We start from the raw sequence: 26,381 nt of genomic DNA, 5'->3' as shown, positions 1-26,381 counted from the left end.
AACTTTTACTAATTCTTTGCCTTTGCATCCATTGATTTCCTCAATCTTCATCCCTATTTTCATTTTTTGTATGGCAATATGGTCTCTTTGTTGTAGACAGGGACCTAAATGGTGTGGGAATCTTGCTTTGACGATGAAGTGCATTTGAAGCATACATGACTAAGGGGTCACCACTACTCACTATTTCAATAAAAGATTGTCCCCCTGTTTTATAATTAGATTGAAAGAATTTATTTGTAAACCAACTGATAAAATTTCAAGCAGAAAACCAATTTTCAAAGGCTAAATTTGTTGTAAATTTACAACAATTGCATAAGATCAGTGTTTTGCAGCTTCAGCAAAGCTGAACAAACCTAGCATCTCCACTGCAACAACCATGTGCTTCTTTTAGGCCATTGTAGCATCCAGTAAAGACCCTATAGGGACCCAACTGTGTTTCCCTTGGCCCCACAATTTCCATGTCCATCAATAAACACACAACACACTTTTTTCATCCACACACCAAACCCCACATTTTTTTTCCTCAATATACTTTACTAGTATTATATTTACAAACAACAACACTAGATTAAAGAATACAATTACATATATTCAATGATGATGGTGTTTGATTTAGGCCAAGAGCCAAAAGTCCTTGTGCCGCTTAGTGGTGATCAAATAACCTCCAAGTTTTTTGCTTTTTCTTCTTACTGCAACTGCCATGCAACTAGCATTTTGGATACAATACTCTACAACTCCACCAGTAATCCGGTTCCCCGCCCACATCATGATGAGCCGCCATGTCATGGACTTCTTTTTTTGCCCCAAAACCAGAAGCGCCGCTCCTTGCTTTTTGGCCTCTTCCACTATTGTTGGACCTTTCTCTTTCCCCTCCACCACTGCTACCTCAACTTCTACCTGTCAGATAAAAAGTGGTTGAACTTTTAATTTCAAAGATGTGTGTCAATTCACATAGCTGCCTCAAGGACCAAGAAAAAAATGGCATTATAACAAGACATGTTAACCCACCTCGGGTCTCTTTTGCTTGCACATGGTTTTCAAGGTGGAAACCGGTTCATAAGCCGTGTTCTTGTTGGACTCATCATTTGTAACTGGAACTGTATAAAAATATTTTCAACCATTAATCAAAAGCTTTGGTTTGTTCAGGGTAAAGGACATGAAAACAAAGAGCTACAAACCTTGTTTTGAGGGTTTTGTGACATAGAGAAGAATAACTGTGTCATGGCACTGGACAGTGTGAGAGAGTGCCCATTGTAAAGCTCCCTTGGCTTCAATGCTGGAATCAACCACGATCATGATCTTCCTACCCATTACAAAACCAGGTTTCTTTTCTCCATGGCTGGGTTTATCTTCTTCAACTTTGCCATTATTCTCATGCTTGTGATCAGTTGTAGCTGAATTCAAATTGACCTTGGCTTGTATTGGAGGAGACCGAACTCTAACATGAGGCCTAATCCTATTGAGGCAAAAGCTTGGCAACCTAGTGCCTGATCTGCCCATCTCCTGAATATAGCTACTAAGGTAATAAACCACACACAAAATGATTATAAGAATCTTTAAGAAGAAGAGAAGAAAGCAACCATTAGGCCTTTGCCTGTTTGATGAACCAAAGTTCTATGTGTTGGTTTGGGCCATGGGATTTATTTGCTTTTCCTCCATCACTTTTTTTTTTTTTGCTTTGTTTTGTTTTGTTTTGTTTGGTAATGATGATAACAGGTCTTTGTTTCCTTTTTTAATTCACTTGTGGGGCTATTCCTCAACGTGCCTCTCATGAAGTTTGTAGGTCCATTCCTCTTCACAGCATTCTCTGCCATGTTAGTGGTAATCAAATTATTTAATAATTTGCTTGCTTTGCCTTTCCAGTTTATACCCAACCTCTCTATTCTATGCCTAATTGCAATACTGGAAGGCTCATATTATGAACTCTTCTTTGAACTCATTTTAGAGGTTGAAACCATGGGTTATTGCTCCAAATTTTATTTGTTATTAATTAATATTTAGTTTGAGTTAACTTATGATTATATCGATAGAAGATGATTTAACAGTTAATGAATTAAATATTCTTAATTAGAATTAAATAAAAGAATCTTCTTTGCGAGGGTTTTATAGCTTTATCATGCAGCGATCATTATACATTTTTGGATAGTGGATGTAGACTAAAAAGCTGGACCACATATAATGGTAATTATGGCTGAAAGAACTGCCATTCTTAGTTTAGTACCATCACCATTTTCTGCAATGATCATTTCTAGATTAATATAAAAAGATATACAAAGATAAATATGAAAATTTTCTGAAATCGAATATCAATCACAATAGAACCTATCTTTAAAGATATTTCTTCTTCTTCTTCTTTTGGTGGTTTATGTGGCGTGACTCAAACGCTACCAGCTCATCATTTTGAGAACACAAAATAATTAACAAAGTAAAAGAATACTGTTTTAGAAGTTCTTCCAAACAAAATGATTAAGAAAAGCAAAGAAAATAAATAAAGGGGTCAACTTCTATAATGTTAATTTTGCAGCAAAAGTTGTGATGATTAAGAATAAATTAACAAATTAAACTAAAACAGCTATGAGACATAAACTCACTTTTCTCAAAACATAAATATGTATACTTGCAAAAAGTAAGGTCAAATAGGTGAGAGGTCCATTTCATCTTCCTTAACTTTAATTTGCCATTTGCATGAAACAATTTACCACTTTAATTGCCCATATGTCTCATCAATGTCCCCAATTTAAGCTTTTTGTTATGATATCAATCTTATAAAAATTGCAATTGAAACTCGGACTTCCAATCCAACAAAAATCCTTTCACCATGCTGTTTACTTTGATTACAACCTAATAAAATCATAATTTACATGTTTAAAAGTCCAGTTATCATCCAAATTTAAAATTCTACTTAATATTAGGTTTTAAATTGATTTTGGGTAAAAAAGTTTTGCTTAAAATATAAATATTCAATGTCCGAACTTAGCTTAGGTTAATTATTTATAGATACATATAAGGGAAGATCCATAGAAATAGCACAAATTTTTGTAATAAAGAAAATATGGTCAAGTTTGTGTCAATCATTTATAAATACTATATTATGATCCAACCATGACATGAGTGAAAAGATTTTAAGTAAAAACTATTTTATATAAACATAAACAAGAATTTTGTTGAAATGATACTGTGAAGCTTTAAAAATTATGGTATCTAATATTCAAATCCCATCATATGTGGGCACTTTTCAAAGCTTATTCTAGTTTTATAGATTTTATATAAAATATAAAAGAAGAAAGATACTTTCATTATAATAATTGATACTTTGTAAAAGAATGGGTTTTAGTCATTTCACAATTGAATTAGTATTCGATTGATTAATAACACTAACTCAATAATAATATAAATGAGTAAACTTTAAAATATTTCATTTTAAATAAATAAACATAAAATTTACTAATACTATTCATAAATTCAATTCAGATTCTACTAGACTTGTAACACCTTTATTAACATTTAACAATGCAATTGGAGGCAAAAGTAAAAGGTGACTAATAATTTTAACTCGACATCCCTTTAGCCCTGTTAATGGGATGGATTGGTCATGCCTCGATTTTAAGAAAAAAATACGATTGGCTTGATTTATTCTGACTTATTTTTGTTGTTCATGTATTATAAACTATTTAATATTTACTTATTTTAATTAAATTTAAATAAAATATTTTATTTTTAATTTGAGTCATATTAGATCAATCTAGGATCAAAATATCTTATCCGAGTTTCAATTCTAATCTACATATTATCCATAATAATATATATAATTTATTAGAGATGATAGTTTAAATTGTGAATATTTAATTTACTTTTTACAAATTCAAATACTATTTAAATTCGAATATTAAAACTATTATTAGTTGCAGTTCGAAGGGAATGGAAGAGAAGCCAGCTAATTTACCAAAAAAAAGTCTTTTTTTTTTTAAATTTACCGAAATTGGCCGATTTTTTTATTATTTACCGGAATGGTCCATTTTTCGGGAAATCGCGTCCCACGTCGTGCGATGTCACCGACGTGACGCGATGTCCCCAGCAGTGAATAACAGACCCCAACGGTCAAAAATTTGACCGTTGCCCTCCCACCCCAACGGTCAAAAGAAAACTATAAAAAATCCCCCACCCTTTTTTTTTCCACAAACAAATCCTATCTCAATTTCATTCCAAAATCCTCTCAATTTCCTTCCAAAATTCTCTCAAACTCTCAATTTCCTTCCAAAATCCTCTCAGTTTCCTTCCAAGAATCTCTCAAATCCATATTAAATTTCAATTTCCCCTCAATTTCATTTTTTTAAAATAATTTTAAATTTTTTTATATTTTTTTAAAATAATTTAAATTTTTTTATATTTTCATCAATGGCCGGATCATTGATTCGTCTTGATAGCAATCACATATCGGTGGAGCAAATGAAAATGGTAAGTATTAAATTTAAATTTTAAATATTATTTAAGATATTTTTATTTATGTATTTTTAGATAATTATTAATTTATTATTTGTTATAAAAGTCTGAAGATCGGGTATTGGAATGCAATATTCGGAATGTGCATGCTCCTCCATCACCATTAGTAGAGAACTACCTGCGGGAAGCGGGTTTTTGGCACGTAGCGACGGTAGGCCGGGGATGCAAGTTGGAGCCGAAACTGATCAGTGCGTTGATCGAAATTGAAAGAATTTGATATGCTCGATCATACATTCTTCAAATAATTGGAGGTTATCTGATGCCCGACACGTCACGGAGCCGTGTACATCTAAGGTGGCTGCTAAAACTCGTTGATTTTAGAGGAGCCGGTGAATTTAGTTGGGGGTCTGCCGTCTTGGCAACATTATATCGGGAGATGGGCGGGGCGACGCGACCGAGGAGAGCAAACATCCGAGGTTGCCTGTCACTATTGCAATCATGGGCACGGTTTCGCTTTCTATTTCTACGTCCTCGAGTGAACCACCCATATACATTCCCACTCGTAACGAGGTAAATTTTATATTACATTTTGGAATTGTTATGTAGATTTTGTAAGAATAAAAGTATGCTAAAAATTTATTTAATTAGGTGAAACCATCCGGCAAGTTATCGTGGATTACCGTCTGAACTTGAAGATATACAGCTTCTATTGGAGCAACGGTCGGAAGCAGAAGTAAATATTATTGCAAATAGATATTTCCATACATTCGCTAGTGGATTGATACTTAGTATTTAGTATTTAGTATTTTGTATTATGTATATAACTAATATTTCTATCATGTTCATGTAATTTCAATGGACACCATACGAGGATCTAGTAATCCGGGCAGTAATCCCGGAAGAGTTTTTACAAAATCCGAACGCTTGGTACGCGAAAGTGGTGTTGATCAACTATGCAACCGTGGAGCCCCACCAGATAGACAGAGTCCTACGACAGTTTGGATGTAGGCAACCGATTCCTGAGGACACTGAGGTGTTTGACGATCACCACAAAATCGACCTTCGGCTATTAGGTACGGATTGGCCTAGATACTGGTCAGAGTACACGGAAATGTGGGAAAATCGACATGAATATCTACCTACTCGGGAAGAAATCATCGTTACGGAGTTAGCGTGCGTTCCAGAATACATGCCATGGTTTAGGATCCATGGCAAGCCGTATTCACTTACGCCAGAGGAGAGGCAGCGGCAAATACGTGGCGGAAGGGAAAGGCGCGGGCCTCTAAATCCAAGGCGACAAGACTACGAAGGCAGCCCCTCAACGAGGCCCAGACATTCACCCGGCTCATCATCAGCGGCCATGCAATCACCGTCCTCAACGAGAGCACCGATGCAGTCACCTGAAGCAACAATTCAACAGACGATACCCACGCAATCGCCTTTCCCTATGATGCCAGGTGTGTTTCCTAGCCCTTATATGTACCCTAACCCGTACATGTATCCTTTTCCTAATCCTACGACAGGTTGGAGCCAAATGCCCGGATCAGCTCCATTTCCTGTTATGCCGAGCGGACCACCAATAACTAGGCCAGCGGCGCAGGAGGGGTCGCAAGGGGGGCCTTCGTGGAGCTCTCCTTTTTACCAATCGCCAGCAACGTATGGCTTTCAAACACCGTCGCCGTTCATGATGCAAACACCTCCACATACACTATTCTTTGAAGGTGGATCATCGTCCCAAGTCCAACAACCGATCTTTGAATCGAAGAACAACAATCAAGACCGGCGGAAGAACAACCGCCATTGAAGCTAGAGGAAGGAGGAATCCGGTAGCGAATCAATCGACGACCGCCATGTGGAACCGAATCCCGGCATAGACATTGATTACCATATTAAAATTTATTATTTTATGTAATGAAATAGAAGTTTATTTTATGTAATACGATAAAATTTTTTCCGAGTTATTTTGATATTATTTGATATAATAAAATAGAAGTTCTATTTGATGTAATAAAATCCTAATTTAATTAAAACCCTAAACCCTAACCTAATTTAATTAAAACCCTAACCCTAACCTAATTTAATTAAAAACTCTAAACCCTAACCCTAACCTAATTTAATTAAAACCCTAACCCTAACCTAAATTAATTAAAACCCTAACCCTAACCTAATTTAATTAAAAACCCTAAACCCTAACCTAATTTAATTAAAACCCTAACCCTAACTTAATTTAATTAAAACCCTAAACCCTAACCCTAACCTAATTTAATTAAAAACCCCAAATCCTAACCCTAACCTAATTTAATTAAAACCCTAAACCCTAACCTAATTTAATTAAAACCCTAACTCTAACTTAATTTAATTAAAACCCTAACCCTAACCTAATTTAATTAAACACCTTAAACCCTAACCCTAACCTAATTTAATTAAAAACACTAACCCTAACCTAATTTAATTAAAAACCCAAACACTAACCTAATTTAATTAAAAACCCTAAACCTAACCTAATTTAATTAAAACTCAAACCCTAACCTAATTTAATTAAAACCCTAACCCTAACTTAATTTAATTAAAAACCCTAACAACCTAATTTAATTAAAACCCTAAACCCTAACCCTAACCTAATTTAATTAAAACCCTAACCCTAACTTAATTTAATTAAAACCCTAAACCCTAACTTAATTTAATTAAAACCCTAACCCTAACTTAATTTAATTGAAAACCCTAACCCTACCTTAATTTAATTAAAACCCTAAACCCTAACCCTAACCTAATTTAATTAAAAACCCTAAACCCTAACCCTAACCTAATTTAATTAAAAACCCTAACCCTAACCCTAACCTAATTTAATTAAAAACCCTAACCCTAACCTAATTTAATTAAAACCCTAAACCCTAACTTAATTTAATTAAAAACCCTAGCAACCTAATTTAATTAAAACCATAAACCCTAACTTAATTTAATTAAAACCCTAACCATTAACAAAAGTTTTTGGGCTTAATAATTTTACATAGTTTGATAATTTTACTAAACATTAACAAAAGTTTTTGGAATTAATAATTTTACATAGTTTGATAATTTTACTAACCATTAACAGAAGTTTTTGGGCTTAATAATTTTACATAGTTTTACATAATGTTAGATTTGGTAAAATGTTTTGACTGGTACTAACAATTAAGAAATTAAACTAATTTGAAATAACACAAATATCAGGTTGGGGGCACACATGCCTCCTTAACCTAGAGAGAAAGAAATCCCAGTCATCAGACGACTCCCCCGGTGTTATTGCAAATGCAATTGGAAGAATTCTCCCACCGCCGTCCTGTGCCACTGCAACCAATAGCCGATGAGTATACCTACCGAACATGAAGGTACCGTCAATTTGTACCAACGGCTTGCAGTATGGAAATGCGTCTCGGTATTGCTTAAAGGTCCAAAACAGGCATTTGAACACTTGGCATCCACGTAGCAATCGGCCGTTGTAGTACGCATGTTCCGTTTCAAGGTCTATGATGGCACCTAGGACGTATCTCTCTAGCACCTGACACCACTGCCATATTTCATTATATGAGGCGTCACACCCACTATGTAGCTTCTCCAACGCCTTTTGCTTAGCTATCCAAGCCTTGCGGTAAGTGGGCGTATACCCCATTTGGCTACGGATATTAGCAATTATCACCGGCACTGAAGTCCTAGGATCTACTTTTATCGTGGGCAGTATCAAGCTAGCCAACATAGCTGAATCCATTTTGGGATGATCTTGTGAAACACCTACAGAGGGAGTACATTAAATAATGCAACATTGCAAAATAAAATTATTATTCAGATACATTCAATACTGTACCTGCAGCACATGTATGTGGACCTTTGCACTTTTTTATCTCCCACAACCCTGTCCTTTTCCTTAATGAGGCGACGATTTTCCATGAACATGTGCCGTCTTGCACCGCACACTTCACCTCAAACTTATTCGATTTTGATTTAACGACGTGGAAATTAACGCCGTTTTTGATGCTATGCTGTTTCAAAGCACCAATAAAACTATCCTTATTGGTAAACTGATTACCAACTTCACGTTCACCGAAATCTACCCCCGAACTTGGACGATCGCGCAACCGTTGTGGTAGATCTGGAAACTCTAACGCATCATCCGCTGACAGATCGACATTATGCATGTGGGTTGGAGGTGAGTATGCTCTGAATCGTAGATTTTCTTCATCATCTGAACTCCTTTTGACCATATTCACCTTCTGTTGGAATAGGCTCCGGTTCAGAAAATAATCCCACCTCTGCACCATCCGGCCCGGGCTCTCGAGGTGGATCCACATTGGAGTCATCTTCTAACCCACAATCATCTGCAGCGTACGACGTCCCCTCACCAGTTGATGTTGTAGGTAGTACGTCATCCCTTCTTCTGGGCATTTGATAACGTCCCCAATTGGATGTAGATTGTCATCCACTAGAACTTGATGCAGTTCCCCAGTACGTATTTCCAGCGTCAAACGTCGAGCCACCGACGTACATGTCTCATCCACCGACAGAGTGTCTTGTGGGGGATGTGCATTCGACACCGCTACCGAACATGGGTTGTTCCCTATTTTGTAACCCGCTAACCGAGTGTCGGCCAAGGGTCGTGTATACATCTCGAACACCGGACAGAAGTACATCAGTTGGCGACGTAAATTGTACATATAACTCAATATAAGTTGCTCCGCTAGCAAGATGAGTCTGCACCATTGCCTCCAAGCTACGAGCACCTTTTATGTCGAACGAGTCATATGTCACCGGATCAACACAAGAACAAAATCGATACGCGATTGACAGAACTTTCATTGGCGTCGTTCCGAATATTTTACACCTAATTCTTTTATGAAGTTCTGTCAAATCTATGTTCTGGTTAAATGACAATCGCACCGTATTCTCCGACAAAAAAACAACACCATTCTCGGTGTGGCAAACCTCACCATTGTAGTAAATAACAGCACTAATACGTTCACTCATTTTGAAACTCTAACTTTCTTAGCCTCTCTAAAATGTTTCTGCTATGACTTATGCATTCTAAGAACATTTTCTGCCTAATTTATAGCCTCAGCCCAAACTTGCTACTGTAGCAAAATCGTGTCCACGAGGGCGCGATTTTATACTATTTGCTCAGAAACATCAAAAAAAATTATTTCTTACATGACCAACTGTAGCGAAATCGCGTCCACGAGGGCACGATTTCACAATTTCTTCTCAAATAGCATCTTGGTAGAAGCAATTTTATACTATTTGCTCAGAAACATCAAAAAAAATTATCTCTTACATGACCAACTGTAGCGAAATCGCGTCCACGAGGGCACGATTTCACAATTTCTTCTCAAATAGCATCCTGGTAGAAGCGATTTTATGCTATTTGACCAGAAACGTCAACTCGAAATAATTTATTCCGGGACCCCTAAACCGTAAAAGGCCTGCACCCTAAACCCTAAAAGCCAGAAAACCCAAACGTGAAATCAACATCAAAATCGCGTCCTCGAGAACGCGCTACGTAGCTGCTGACGTGGACGCGATGTCCTGACACGTACCTTGACATCGCGCTGACGTGGACGTGATTTCTAGAAAAATGGACCATTCCGGTAAATAATCAAAAAATCGGCCCATTTCGATAAATTTTGAAAAAAAGGGCTTTTTTTGGTAAATTAGCCAGAGAAGCCCACATTTGTGTTTTCCCGGTTTCCAAAGTTTTTTGTTGGACTATCAATTATTGACAGGCAGATTCCGGTTACTTGGATCACCATAGACTGCGACGTGTCTGTAAACTACACTTCCTTCTCTACAATCACGACTAAATTATTGATAAATGTCAAAAAAAATTCAAATTTATCAGATTAAATCATTTTTTTAAAGAATTACAGGAATAAGCCAATTTTAGAGGTGAAATTTAAAAAAAATATTTTCACTTGGAAGCATTTTTAGGTGATTTGCAGAAAAACGTTTTCATCTAAAAACATTTTCTACCACATCAGCAGTAAAAGTGATAGCACAAATATTTTTTTTTATTTTCTGCTACCACCTATTAATGTGAAAATAAAACTTACAAAATAGGTCTTTATATAGACCCCAAGTCTCATTTCCCTTCTTTTTTTTAAGCGATGTGGGATGTGGAACATGGGTATATATAGATAAGGATGTCAATTGAGCGAGGCGGGGGCGGGTGCAAGGGATGCTCCCTCCACACCCATCCCTGCTAAGAATTTTCATCCCCATCCCCTCCCCACAACCTGCTGCCGATACAAAACCCAAAACCATTCCCACCCCACCACCCACATGGGTCCCCAAACCCACCTAATCCCCGTTATACCCATCCCACAACCCACTTCATATAATATATTTATAAGTATTAGTTAAATAAATATAAACCAAATTTTTTTTGAAAGAAGTATGAAATACTTGTCCTCCAGACTCCCACCACATATGTGACATTATTCCAATTGTCACCATTAAAAAAAACAGTCGTCGCAACCCTTTAATTCAGAAAATAAAGTCCTTACATATCCAAATATAAACAATGTCTCAAATACATCATAAATGTCTTCAAATGCAACACAAGTGCAAAAATTCCAACAATCAATTAGCACATGTCACTCATGTTGCTTCTGTATCACATTCATCTCCTAATTCTTTTATCAATTGTGAGCATTGTATCTCTTTAAATTCACCTAAACTTGCATATGTAAGCTTCTTTATATGTAACTTACACTTTTATTTGACAAATAAATTCAATGTAAAAAATGATATGTTACTATTTTATAAATAAATTCAAAATACAAATTATCATAAACTACTTTTAAAATCAGCCCAAATCCAATTTTGAGCACACATCAAAGACTTAATAGTTTTCGGTAGAAGTCAACTACAATAAGGGTCAAGTACTCAACCACTAGTGCTGAAAGCAGACTCCGAAGGGACTGTAGAAACAGGAATGCTTAAAATGTCCTTAGCTATTTGTTGAAGAATTGGATATGTGCTTCCATTTGTCTTCCACCATGTGAGGATATCAAATCATCACATAGTGCTTTCATAACTCTAACTCATCTTACTCCATAAATTGTGCAAATTCTTGCATATACGCATCTCCTCCAATGTTACCAATATCACTAGGTGCTCGAGAACTAGTAGCTTGAATTGTAACACCCCAAAATAGGGCCTAGGGGTTTTAAGGGTATTTTAGGTTCTTTAGCCTTAGAGTGTTCGGAATTTCGTGACATGGTGTTTTGGTAATTTTTTTACTATGGATTTTAGGAAATTAAATCAATTTTTGAAAAAGTGTTTTGGAAACCTTTAATTTTAGAAAAAAAAGGACTAATTTGTAACAGAGACAAAATTGTGAGCATTTATGTTGCAATTTTACCAATTTTTAAATTGAACCTAAAAATCACCCACCTACATTTTTCACACTATTTCTTCTTTTTTACTTGTTAGTGCTGCCCCTTGCTCTTCCAACCTTTGATCCTCGATTTTCTTTGTCAAATCTTCACTCTCTTTTTTCCCATCGTTCCCCAAGTATTAAACCTTCATAAATCCTCAAGAAAACATCCCAAAACTCCATAGATTTCATCATCATCTTCACGTGTGAGTTTTCTGAGTTTTTGACAAATCTTCATTTTTCTCCCATTAAAGGTAACCATTTGTCTACCCATTAGTTTTTAATGTTATTTAGTCTTTAAAACTGAATTATTAGCCATTGAATCGCATGTTTTGATTAAAAGTCAAAATAAGAGTCGTTAATGGTGAATTTCAGGATTTTAAGAAAAACATGATTTTGGAGTATTTTTCAATTAGTTTTGACATGATTAAGAGGTTTCTAAACTTGTTTTGAAGTTTTGATAAAATTTCCTCAATTTTAATGAATTTTTAGAAAATAGCCATAAAACATGTTGAAAAAGTCAATACCATGAATTGAGTATTTATTGTAGTTTAAAGGTTGGAATTTAGTCGTAGGTGGATTATAAGATGAACGAAATTAGTTTTAGACAAAAAGACTGAGTAGAGACCGAGATATTCAAATTTAAAGTTTACTATGTTAAAAGTTTGGATTACATGAGAACTTAGCTCAGGCTTAAGTTTTTTATTGCTTGTGGTGAGTCTTTAACTGATTTTTTAATGTATTGTTGTGTGAATTTATTGTGTTAAAGTTTTGGATTCCCTAGGACCATCTACGAGTTAGGAAAGGCTAGTTGAGCTTTCGGCTTCTCGATGAAAGCGTATTGGTGAGTGTTTGGAATCGTTACTCGTAGACACTAGTCATGTGTTATTTGGGAACTTAGCAGTAGCCTAAACTCCTACTCTAAATTCTGAGTGTAAACTTTCTCATACCTATGTTTATCTTATGAATTATGTGCTTATGTGAATGTGAATATGTGAATTGGGATGAGATCCTATAACATATGATTTGTGGTTGTGATAACTGTTGTGAAAGTGCAAATGTGTACATGTTATGTATATGTTAAATGTTAGTGACAGTGTTTTGCTAAAAATGCAAATATGCAGTGATAGTGCACGGATAATCGGTAAGTGATATGTGTTTGTTTCAGATATTTTGTCCTTGTGATCTTGAAACCATTGGATATAATTGGCATGCCATAGGATTCTGAGTACTCACCTATATATATAGTGATTTTGGGCTTTGAGGCCCTAGGACTTGTTGGAGAGATAAGGGAATGTGAGCTAAGCTCCATTCAACGGGACATTTGAGGGGAAATAAGGAGAGTTTTAGCTATATGCTTCACTTATGGAATATGTTCGACTCTATGAGTTATTCGGTGTCATTAGAGATTCGTGTTGTAACACCCCTAACCCTTATTCGTCACTAAAATAGAGTTATGGAGCATAACGTCCCTAATTCGAGCCCTCGAGGCCTTAAAAACACTTTAAAAATGATTCGAGACTAAATCGAAAACATTTAGAAATTTTAAGAAAAAGTTAAAAAAATTTATACTGTAGCGGTCACACAGCCATGTGGCCAAGCTGTGTGACTCACACGGCTGAGACACAAGCCCGTGTCCCAACCTGTGTCTATGCCCGTGTAACTCTCTGACTTGGGCCACATGGCCAAGCCACACGCCCGTGTAACTCTCAAAATGCAACCTTTAAAACTTACAAGGGACACACGGTCGTGCCGTACGGCCATGTGTCATACACGGCTGAGACACACGCCCGTGTCTTAGGCCGTGTGGATAGGAAATAGGCCAAATTTAGGCCATTTCTTTGACCCAATTCAAGAACACACCTACAAGCCATTTGCACATTCAATCAAACCTTAAAACATACTTAAAACATGTATATTAATCCATTTATCAACTAACTTGTCTCCATACCAAAACATATAACAATTGACACATACCAACCTTACCATATTAGATTTGTGCCATATCAAAATAACTTTACCATTTGGACCACTTCTCACATGCATCAAAACTATCTAAATGACACCAAACTAGCCATTACCAAATGGTACCAACAACTAACATATAAACATACCATATATCAATCATGCACATCTATTCAACACCTTTCCAAAGCATACGATAACTTGACCATGTTGTGGTCAATTAATCACCTACCATTTTAGCCATTTAACATGCATTAACATATCATCAAAATAACACACATCAATAAAGCATCAAAAGTACCAAGTTTTCATCAATCAAAACGACATATATATGCCAAATTCATCAACTATTATAAACCAAAAGTCCACTATACATGCCATTATAACCTTAACCAAGATGTCAAAATCTACCATTATAATTGCTGGATAGTATGATAGATCTCTGACAAGATTCCAACCCTATCAAGCTTCCGATAATCTATAAAGTAAGGGAAAAAAAACTATGTAAGCAATGAATGCTTAGTAAGCTCATATAAACTTTAAACATAACATTCCACTTCAACATTGAACTTTATAAATTAAATATAAACCTATACCAATACCTCAAGATTTATCAACTACATAACCATCAACTCATAGATGAGTAAGTCTATCAACATCATATATATTTTCATTCCTAAATTAATAGTAATTTATAAACATTATACACCATCATTAACCTTTTAATAAAACTATGAATTACTTCCTCTACTTATTTTCCATTCCATTTACTAAGCATAAACTTAAATAACAACATCAACTCACTAATTAGTATATTTATTCACATTATAGGTAAGTTCATCCATAGCATACGTAATTTCTCACATATAAGTATATCATTCAATTCATCAATCCCTTTTTCATCATATCACCTTTCAATAATGAACTTATTGTTTCATTACCTTTTCTTACTGGTTTCATTTATATAATACCAAACATAAGCTTAAGCATCAATCATAATCTCAAGCTTGACATAAGCCTGATCACCATCATCAATATACAAGTTAGTGCATTTATGTATACAACTCATTCGGAGTCAATCACATGACAAACCATTTTATAAGAAAATACACATTTTGAATCATACCAGCTTTTCATAAACATAAGCAGATTCCTATTTTTTCCATTTATCATTTCATTGTATATCATTAATATTAAACATGATGTAATGTAACCATAAGCTTAGCATAAACCTAAGCATCATCCACAATCTCAACTGTTGAATTTATTTATGTTTAGATCAATATTCAATAAATAACAGATCTTTCAATTTCATTAAACAGATTACCTTACCGAGATTTTCCATTCAAAGAATGAATTACGGATAAGAGTACATCATCAGATAAACCGAACACACCAAACAGAAGCTCATAAGAGTTGATCTAACAGAAATGCGCCAAATAGAAGCTCATAAGAGTTGGTCCACTTGAAACACGCCAACAAAAGCTCATAAGAGCTGATCCACCCGAATCACGCCAAACAGAAAGTATAACGCGAGAGTTTGCAACAAATGTTGAACCTCGATTTACTTAGGTAATATACAGGTATCTCCCTCCAATACCATCTCCACTCTAAACCCCTGTAATACACCAAAACACGAGTGTACTCTATCCTGCAGTTCAATTCAAATCGATCATCAAATTCAATATTATAACTCAGATAATGATTCATTTCTAACAATGGAATATATATTATATCATGTAATACCAATCACCTATTTATATAAATATTATATTTTAACTGTACGAACTTACTTAGCCAAGCCGCAGAAATGTCAAAGTACAGGAGTTATTTGGTAATTTTACATTCTCTTCGATTTTCCACTCGATCTTGATCTAAATTAATAATTTCATTAAATTTATTAATTTAGACAGTAAAATAATGTATTTTATGCAATTTAGTTATTTTTGACATTTTTACAAAATTACTCCTAAAATTTTACTTTTATTCAATTTAGTCTCTAAGCCTAAAACATGCAAGTTACCCATTTTATTGCAATTTCCCACTAGCCAAATATTCATGGCATAAAAAACCCATTTTAAAATAATTTAACAACAACTACTTGTACTTTTATTATTTCAACAATTTAATCCCTAATTGGAAAATTCATTAAAATTACTTAACAAAATACTTTTAAATATCAACCAACATTTCAAATTCATCATTTAATAACTAAAATCACATAGATTCATCAAAGACAACATTCAAAATCTTTAACAGTTTCAAAATTAAAGGTACGGGTTAGCTGGACATAGTTGAAACGATCTCAAAAACATAAAAATTAAAAGAAATAAACTCAAATTTAGCTTACATGTAAAGGAAGACTTTGGCCGAATGCTTAAGCTATCATCCATGGCTTCTTCATTCTTCAATTTTGGCAAAACTCATGAAAAAAAAGATGGTGTAATTGTTTTGTTTTTAATATACTTTAATTTATTAAATTACTATTTTAACCTTAGTTAATAATTAAAATAAACATCAAATTCAATCTCATAATTTTCCACTAAATCCTTGAATGGTTTAATTAAAATTTAAGTCTCTTTTCCTTTATTCAATAAGCTAGTTTAATCACTAAAATCAAATAGTGATCAAATTTTACATCTTTCACGATTTAGTCATTTTAATTAATTAACTATCGAAACGTTAAAATTTATTAACAAAACTTTATTATAATCTTAATGACACTCGTAGATATTTATAAAAATATTTACGGCTCATTTTATGGAAATGAGGTCCCAATACCTCATTTTCTAAAGCCACTTGACTTTAGAATCTTACCACTTGAACTTAATAAATCGTTCACAAAACATAAATTATCAATCAAAAACCTTTTAAAAACCATATTTGACTCATAAATATTAATAATAATATTTACGAAATATTAATAATATTTACGAACTTACTCGTTGGATTTGGTAGCCCAGAAACCACTAATTCTGTCACCATTGAAAAACAGGTTGTTACACGTGTATCTAATGTGTGGTAATAGTGCCCACTTTATGTTTCATACCTCAAGAGCCAATTTATCATTATACGTGATTGTGTTAAATGAGATATGGTTGAATGAGTATGTAAATTATATGTAAATGAACTAATAAATAATGGATGAATAGGTGTTATATAACACTAGACATAAGAATATTGTAGTTGTATATATATGGTTGTTTTGTGGATGCATGATGACATGTTTGTGTAATGGTTATTGTAATCATTCACTAAGCTTGTTAAGCTCACCCATTCTTTTCAACATATGCAGATTAGTGACATTTCGGTGTGGGCTGTGTGGTTTTTTCGAGGGAGTGATCCAAGGAAGACTTATTAGTATTTCGTAGGTGTTCATTATTTATTTAAGTTTTGGGGAATAAGGAAATATGGTAGACCTGTTTATAGCCATGTTAGCTCTGAACATTTTGCTAGTTATTGCTTTTTTTTATGAGTTTTATGAGTTATTAATATGCTTAGATTCATGAACATTGATGATGGCATGATGCTTCTTGCTTGGACACATTTCTGACGTTTTAAACTAATAAATTTAGTCGTTTGGATGATTTTTGTCGAAGTACTTGATGCATGATGTTTAGAAACTAAATTGGAATGTACTAAATACTTTTGTATGCTGTATTTTTATGGTCTGAAGTAGAGGTATCGATAATTGAGTTTTAAAAAGGATACCTCTGTGTTTTGAAACGTGCAGGAAAGTTAGAATAGAGATTTGGTATCGATACCTTTGCTCAAGTATCGATGCTTGGGGCAAATATATCGATATTCTATGATAGGTACCGATAATTTTTGACTTGATTTTTGAGCGAGAAACAGAATGCAAGTTTGGTACCAATTGTCTGGGTGGTATCAATACCACTTAAAGAAAATATTGATACCTTAGGGTCACTAATGATACTTACGTGTTTAAAATTTAAATTTTTCTAAGTGGTCCAAATGCTTGAGTTTTTAATACGGTTAGTTACATTGATGTATGTCCAGCATGATTTAATGATGATTAATGTATGCATAACTTAAAACCTGTGCAAATACGAAGAATAACATGTGTCGGCTTTAATAAAATGAACACTATAATGTACAAGTAGTGAGACAGTAGTGTGGCATCCTAATATTTGGGCTCGACGATTGGGCCAAGTATAGGGTGTTACATGAACCCTATAATTCATAGACCCATATTCATCCACCAACTTGCAAAAGAAAGTATTACTTCTACTAACCTCCTTCTCAGCTTCATCATGATAAAATATTTTTAAAAAAATAAAAGCAGATAAGGGCCATTTTGCATCTTTGATCAAGTATTGCCGCCACACCCATTAGACCATTAACACCAATCTTGTACTTGTTGTATTTTTCTAGCATTGCTTGTGACATTTTTCTTATATAATCATAAAGAGACGAAAGCCGATTAGGTATAGCAAGTTTAAGAGTATAAATTTTTGGAAAATAAATATTGGCAATGAGAAATCTTGAAGTAGAGAAGTCAAGGGTGGTAGTACTAAACACATCCAATTTTTCACATATTTTCTCTACATTTTCCCAATCTTCATTACTTGGTGGATTCTTATAAATATTATCTCGACCACTCAAAACAACAAACGCTTCCCTATACTTCATAGCAACTGTAAGCATTTCAAAAGTAGAATTCCATCGAGTATTGCAATCAAGTGCCAATTTTTTTTTGTAGTCAAGAACTAATTGCCTAGCTACTTATTCAAAATTTTGGATCCTTTTATCAAAAGCATTCCAAAACACAACACTATCCCTAATTCTTTGGACACCATCAGCTACAACAACACTTACCCCATCTTGAACAATTAGATTTAATATATGAGCACAACAACGCATATGAAAAAACTGATCGTGAAAAAGAAGGGAACCATAAGGAAACTCATCACGCAAAATATCTATCATTGCATCATTAGTCATACAACTTCAACAGTGATAGCAGATAATCTAAGATTAAGATTCCAAGATTGAATGCATTCTTTCAAAATGTTAGCAAGTACTTCAGCGGTGTGAAGGGTTGGGACATAAAAAAAACCTATAATATACAATAAATAAAAGGTTACTAAACCAGCTAAAAAAGATCTATCCCTAACAGATTTAAAAAGAATGCAATACCTTATGATTCGACTTTGTAATCTCCAAGCATTATCAATAAAATATGCAGTGACAGCCATATAGCATTTTCTTTGGTTATTTGCGCTCCACATGTCAATAGTTAAGGCAATCTGACTCTTCGCTTTTCTCAACAATGTATTGATACTCTCCTTTTCAGAAACATATCTTTGCATGATGTCTTTCTTAGTTGTATTTTAACTTGGTACTTTGAACCCTAGTCGAAGTGTCTTAGAATACTTTCTAAAACCATAGTGTTCATCCATGCAAATGGGGTACTCATGCAAAATAATCATTTCTGCGAAGTCTCTTCTCCCATCCTCTTGGTGGAACTCATGGTACTAAGGCTAATGCGTCACGTTTGTCAATAGAATTAGTCTTTACATCAAGCAATCTAGTTTATCGTATATCTTGACATATTCTTTTTGGAGAAATTTTTAAATGACCTTTCAAGTGGGTTGTTCCAGCTTTTCTTCCACCAGAAAAAAGCTTGGAACAATGGTTGCACTAAACTTTTATGGCATCACCAACTTGCTTTCTTGTGAAATCAGTTTAAATTGATGATGTATGCATACTAGTTAAAGGTAGAATAGAAGGATCCTTTAAACCACTATCTACTGGGCTTTCATCATCATCCAATGAAATCGGAGTACAACTCATCAAAGTCGATGGTTTTGAGGGGGTGGCAGTATTAGCATCTAGACCGGCCATTTCCCTGAACAAAACATCACTCAATTGAACAAAACAAAACAATAACTAACATAAAAAAAAGAACAAAACAAAAAAAAATCACTCAATTAAACAAAATAAAAAAATTAATGTAATGACTCCATATTGGAAAACCAGGTTTGGAAAACATAACGGAAAATAAATTTAGACAAAAACCAAAGTTTTAAAAAAATTCCAAAATAATAACTTTGTTGTGATATCTAAAGTAATAAACACTTAATCAAAATTGTACCTTTTCGATTCGTCTAGGATGAACGCTTCAACCGAGTAGGGTTTAGGGTTTAAGGTTTAGGGTTTGAGGGTGTCAATTAAAAAAAGGTTAAGGGTTCAAACCCAAAAACCCATAAACATTGAGGGTATTTTTTATAATTATGCCTATTGTAAATTGAGAGCTTAAGCACTATGCAAACTATTCATGTTTAGAGAACCTATATTATTGTATGCAAACTTATGTTATTTGTTGTTTGTGAACTCCTAAGTCTTTTACTATTGACATGCGAACATTTCTTTTGATATTTTGTAAGCTCGCATGTTTATATTTTGTGTATGAAATAATTCTGCTGTAGTGTTATACTTTAAAACATTATTTGTTGTTAGAAAGTGGTGTGTTGGAGGTTAGTTTGGTAGTTAACGGAGAGTCACTTTGGTGGTTAATGTGTGAATTCGGGTTGAATCTACTCAGCCCAATTTGGAGTGTTACAGTGTGTCACGCCATAGGTAGGATGTGGCTCGACACAACAATGAATTATAGCATTCTTAGGCTTTCATCGGTTGTTTCGAGCCATAGAGTAGTTGTGCGACAAAATGGGCTCAATTTGGTCTCTCCAAGACTTGTAGAAGTTCCTCGGTTGTTCGTATATGTACCTTACTAATGTCTAGCTCCTCCGTTTTCATCGAAAACATGTTTTGTACTTATTCTTAACATAGTAAAAAGTCTAATTCCTAAATCTAAAAAGTTAAAAAAAATTAATATACAATATTTACAAATTGATCAAAATCGAAGGTTTGAAATTTATGTCGTACTACCGGACTTGTCTGGTAATTCCTTAAATTTTACCATATACTTAAGATGTCAGCCTCGCCCGTCTCGGCTCTTCCACTTGTTCCTTCTTCCATTAGAGTCTCGCCATTTTTTTTGTTCCTTCATAATCCGGTTTCCTACACAACACAACTAAAGCGACACCTTCGATCGAGGCCGTTAGGGATTAAATTAAATAAAGCGTAACACTCATCCCTAGCTAATCTCTCACTATGGGAATCACGGTGACATTTGAACACTTCTATTTTATCATCGATCTTTATGATTAGCTCATTTGGCTCAAGATTGATTGCCAACTTAGAAGTGGCCAGAAATGGCCTACCCAATAGAATGGAGATTTCTCAATCTTCCTCCAAGTTGAGGACTACAAAGTTAACAGGAATTATAAATCCTCGTACCCCAACCAATACATCTTCAAGTACACATTTTGGGTGCACTAAGGATCTATCGGCAAGTTGTAGCATTCTTGAGGTGTTTTTAATATCCCCGAGTTCGAGTGTCTGATAGATCGATAAGGGCATTAAATTTATACTATCCCCTTAATCACAAAGGGCTATGCTAAAATATCAATCCCCTATCTCTATTGGGATTGTGAAACTGCCTGGATCTTTTAACTTCAGCGGTATCTTCTTTTCAATTAGCGCGTTACACGAGGCATCAATGTCAATTTGCTTGTTCTTTTTCCTTTTCATATGCCTTTTCCTAATTTCATTTAATTACTTGGCATATTTTGGAATTTTATCAATAAGTTCTAATAGCGACAAATTGACATTGAGAGAATTAAATAAATTAAGAAAATTTATAAAATTTACCTCGTCCCTCTTTTTCTTGTCATTTAGTAACATCAAGAATGGTACCTTTGTTGTGCTCAGTCTTGCTATTACTAGATCAGACTTTGCTTCGACTACCTCTTCATTTGGCTCGTGGTGTTCGACTTGCTCCTCTTCCATGGATTCGTCACCCTCTTCAAGAACCTCCCCCACTTCATAATTGGGCATGATTGGCAACTTTAATTACATGCCCAATCGCACCTCGATCGCCTTTACGTGTTCATTCTCAACTTTCTGAGGGTTGTTCTCTGTGTTGCTTGAGGGTTCTGGCCATTTTTTTCAATCATCGACATTAGTTGGTTCATTTGGCCATAGATATTATCCATTCAGGATTTGATTCATCCACATGTAGATTGGACTTATCGAATGTTCATCTTCATTGTTTGCATCTTGACTACCTCCGGACGTACTAAAGTCCAAAGTGTGAATATTACAACTTAAGTTATGAAATTGAGGTGGTGTCCACAAATATATGAGTCAGGTTGTAATATAGTTTTTACAACGAAGTAGGTGTCCAAAGTGTGAATACTCCAAGGTTTATACCCGAGGGACACAAGTTCTAAATTAATATTAAACTAAATATAAATAGATCTAATTATTACTTTAGATAAATTATATTACAAAAAAAAACATATAGTAAAGAATTTAGGTTTTATCATAATGGAATAAAACATGCATAAAATAATAAAAGCGAAAAACTAAAGTGCAATTCAACCAAATCTAAGCGTGGGTGATTAGTTCACTTTGGTGATCATAACTAATTCCTATTTTAGGTTTCTACTCAATCAACTAGTCATTACCCTAGCAGGATCTCTCGATCTTCCACTAAACTAACGAGTCGATAAGAACTACTTATCTCTTGACCTCATAGTCCAGACTAGATTGGGGTAAGGGATTCAAGAATAGGCAACATCAATTTTGGGCTAATTCCTACTTAGATGACTTCTTATGGTTGTCAGGCCTAGGGTTTAAGTTCTTTCAATCCCAAACAATTGATTCGTTAAGAAAACCCTACATAGAAATTACTTAATCACACTTCTACTCACTAATCCTCCATAAGAGGATTAGTTCCTCATGGATTTCATAAACAATGTAAACTTGATCAATTAAGTAAACATGAAGAACAAATCAAGAATAAAATTTTAAGAAGAAATATTTATCGTATTGATTGATTGAAGCGCAAAAATCCACAAAGTGTTTGGTTGAATCCACAAATTAGATTCTCTGAATATCACGAACGAAAAGAAACTAAAATAAATCCTAAGTCTAAAAAGAAATAAAAATTGAAAACTAAATTGAAAGAAAAGTTATAAGTTACAGAAGAGGTCCCCCCTTAAGTGTTTTGTAATCCCCTCAAACCAGGCCTAGACGTTATGGCCCAATCCAAGAGATTACATGAGACATAGAAATGGCGAAAACTTTCAGTTGAAATAAATGGATATAGTCTTTGAAAACACGTTCTAATATTCCCTTTTTATACAATATTGTAAAACATTATGTCAAAAGAAAAGTTACTTATTATCTATAAAACATGGGTTTGATCATCAAAAATTCATGTCCGGTCAATTGAATTTACAAAAACGATTTTAATTAAGAAATCACCAAAACATTTAATCCATATCAAAATTCATGCAAAAAGTTCAATGAACCATGAAGAATGGCTAAAACGTCTTTCATAAGAAAATCCATTTGTTCTTGAAAACATGTAATTTAGAAAATTTTATGTTCTTTTCCAAAAAAAACTATTTAATCCTTTTTATTTTAAAAAACTTTTATTATAACTTAGTTTTGAAAAAATATTTGAAGTGGATAATATTTCTTAAAATCGTTTAATGATCATTTCAAACGATAATTCTAACATAAACAATCCATGCAATAGTTCTAAAACATTAAAAAAGAATGTTCATGCCATAGTCCACAATTAAAATAAAGTCCCGAAAAGTTATAAAAACAAACCCAAATCAAAGTCAATATAAATTCATAAAAAGGTATTAAGTCCAATATTTTATTAAAAATTTATTTCCGAGAGCATCATCGAGAATCCACATCCGAATCTTAATTACGAGGATTACTTAAGACACATGAGTAATATGGGTGAGCTTTAAAAGGCTCAATGTGAGATCAAACATAAAGTATATATATAATATAACACGCTTTTCAACATATCAAATAAACACATCCAAATCAAGATATATACCATTTTTACAGAAATTTCAAATCATCAATATTACACATATACATAAATGTTGAGACATGCTTATATAACAATGCACATTTTGAAGAATTTTCCTACCCATATCCGCTACACACCAATATCGAGTTCCCTAGAACCCGTCCATCCAATAACACACCATTTGTGGACAAGTCACCACATAAATGCCGAAAACGACCACATAGCACATTGTGGACAAGCCACCATATAATTGTCGATAAACGGCCACACGATTGTAGATAAACTGCCACATATCTTTCTTCTTTGACAAATCTCACCCCATGCATATGATATGGTAATTTTCTCATTTTAATCAATTCACAATAACATGTTGCAAACATGTTTTACACATAAGATCACATATAACGATAACACACAAGCCATACATCATATGTCATAAGAATGAGATCTACACATATATCAATATCACATAAATGCAATTTGTACAAAAATCACAATCACATAATATCATCACATCACACAATATACTTTTCAAGAAAAACAGATAAGGTTACTTACTTGGGTTTCTTATCGATGGGGTTTTCAACCCTCTTTATGAGTACTTAGTGTACCCGTGCATAAACAGATATTAACATACTAATATAATAAAAATAAACACTCATCACGTGACATAAGTTAAAGAGCCCACACCTTATTGTAGATCTAAAATGTATGCTCCCTTTGTAGAGGCGATATTGATATTAATATTGATATGATCCACGTTTCTATGTTGAGGCAATATTGATATGATCCATTTCATGTGAATTCGATCGAAAAGGTCGATGTGAGACCAGATTTGTCTTATGAGGAAGAGCCAATTCAGATTTTAGACCGTGAGGTTAAGGTGTTAAAGAAAATGTAGATTCCTCCAATAAAGGTCTTATGATGAAATCATGGGACAAACGAAGCTACTTGGGAACCCAAGGACGCGATGCGATGACAATATCCTCATCGTTCTTATAAGGTAAATTTCGAGGACAAAATTTATTTTAAGGAGGGTAGAGTTGTCACATCCCATATTTTTATTATTAATTTCGTCAATTCATGAACAAATAGTAAATAGTCTAGTTGTAAGAAGCTTAATTAATCTCCCTAAGATCCCATGTTCAAATCCCCACATCTATATTTTTTTAAAAATTTTGTCACATTAAAATCATTATCAAACCCCCTTGTGTCGTCTACCACAATTGCCTTATCGGCAAAGATTTCTTTTCCATTTAATTAGTCAACCTATCATGAATAGTCTACCGTTTACTCCCCATGTTCCCTCACTTTCCCTTACTTACCATTGAAACACTCTTTTCCATATTTTCCCTCCCTTACCATTGATCTTGCCATCCCATGCACCTAGACACCCTAAGTTCCCATTTTGTTTTCATTTTCAAGTTTTCTCTCATCTTTTCTCTCTTTTCCTCCTCCTTCAACCACCATTCCTTTGACATTTTACCATCATACTGCCACTGTTGACCACCATATTATCACCAAATCATCACCACGACACCACAAAGACCTCCCCTCTTTTTCATGCCTTCTCCATACTTCACCATTGTCGCACCATCGTTGTGTTGTCAGTGTAGCGCCGCCAACCACCACTGTCGTTAGTCACCATTTTTCATTAATTTTTATTTTCTCTTCATTTATTTAGTTAAAAATGAATTACTATTTCTCCTATCCTATTTTTATAAATCATTTACGATCTTAACATATTCTTTTATATTTTTTTTGGATCAGACTCTCCTTAGATAATTTTCCTCCATAATCGAACCACTATGGGATCAATGACTCCCTTCTTCCTTGGAATAATCGTAAGTGATATCTAATGTTCTAATATCAATCTTTTCCTTTTCATTTCTTAAGGCTGAAACTAACATTGGTTTTTGCACACTCATGAAGTGTTCTTTCAAATTGCTTAGAATTGTATTCTCGCTTTAAGAAAAGTGTACCATTTTAGACGATCGATAAGTAAGTTTCCTCACTTGATCTTCGATATGAGACTTATATGAACGTTTTAGCGTTTTAACGCATGGTATTGATTTGTTAATAAAAATGATTCCAAGTTGAATTTTTTCCCTTAGAATTGGAATCGAAATCGGTGTTGTTGGATCTACCAAACAATGTGTGGATTTAACTTATTAGAAAATTTACATATGGACTTATCATCAAATAATATATACATATTTATTTAATATTGAAAACTTGATAAAGATCTCCATAATGTGAAATATTGAGAACACGTTATGTATTCAAAAGAGATGTTAAATCTGTAAAAAAGGGGAATACTCAAGTAAATGCTTTGAATTTGATCATTTTGTGAACGTATGTTATAATTGATGTGATTTAATGATTGTTTTGAAATTTACATACCAATTCTCATGATATGTGATTTTATGGCAATGTTGAATATGTATAATATATATAAATCATGCCACTGTTATGGTAATTAAGATATGATTTGCATGTTAAGCATGCTCACTGTACTGATTAAATCCGGTTCACCTGTTTAGCATGCCGACTGTATTGATTATGAAATTGATTCACATGTTAAGCCTGCCCATTGAAAATACTATTCTTATGTCATATCACATGCATAGGGTTGGGATGATT

General features: G+C 34.1%; 1 protein-coding gene across 1 annotated transcript; it reads right to left on the bottom strand.

The window, feature by feature from the left end:
• Window positions 1–229: 229 nt before the first annotated feature.
• Window positions 230–1,672, bottom strand: LOC105784404 (universal stress protein PHOS32). The gene is made up of 3 exons (XM_012610287.2): window positions 1,179–1,672; window positions 1,009–1,097; window positions 230–897 (listed from the first exon to the last, which is right to left on the bottom strand). Exons 1-3 carry the CDS (start codon window positions 1,498–1,500, stop codon window positions 613–615), a joined length of 696 nt encoding a protein of 231 aa, XP_012465741.1. The 5' UTR covers window positions 1,501–1,672; the 3' UTR covers window positions 230–612.
• Between the last annotated feature and the right edge of the window lie 24,709 nt (window positions 1,673–26,381).

This window comes from Gossypium raimondii, chromosome 13 (genome assembly GCF_025698545.1).
Source record: "Gossypium raimondii isolate GPD5lz chromosome 13, ASM2569854v1, whole genome shotgun sequence".
Taxonomy (NCBI): Eukaryota; Viridiplantae; Streptophyta; class Magnoliopsida; order Malvales; family Malvaceae; genus Gossypium; species Gossypium raimondii.
This window is presented reverse-complemented; position numbering and strand designations above follow the sequence as displayed.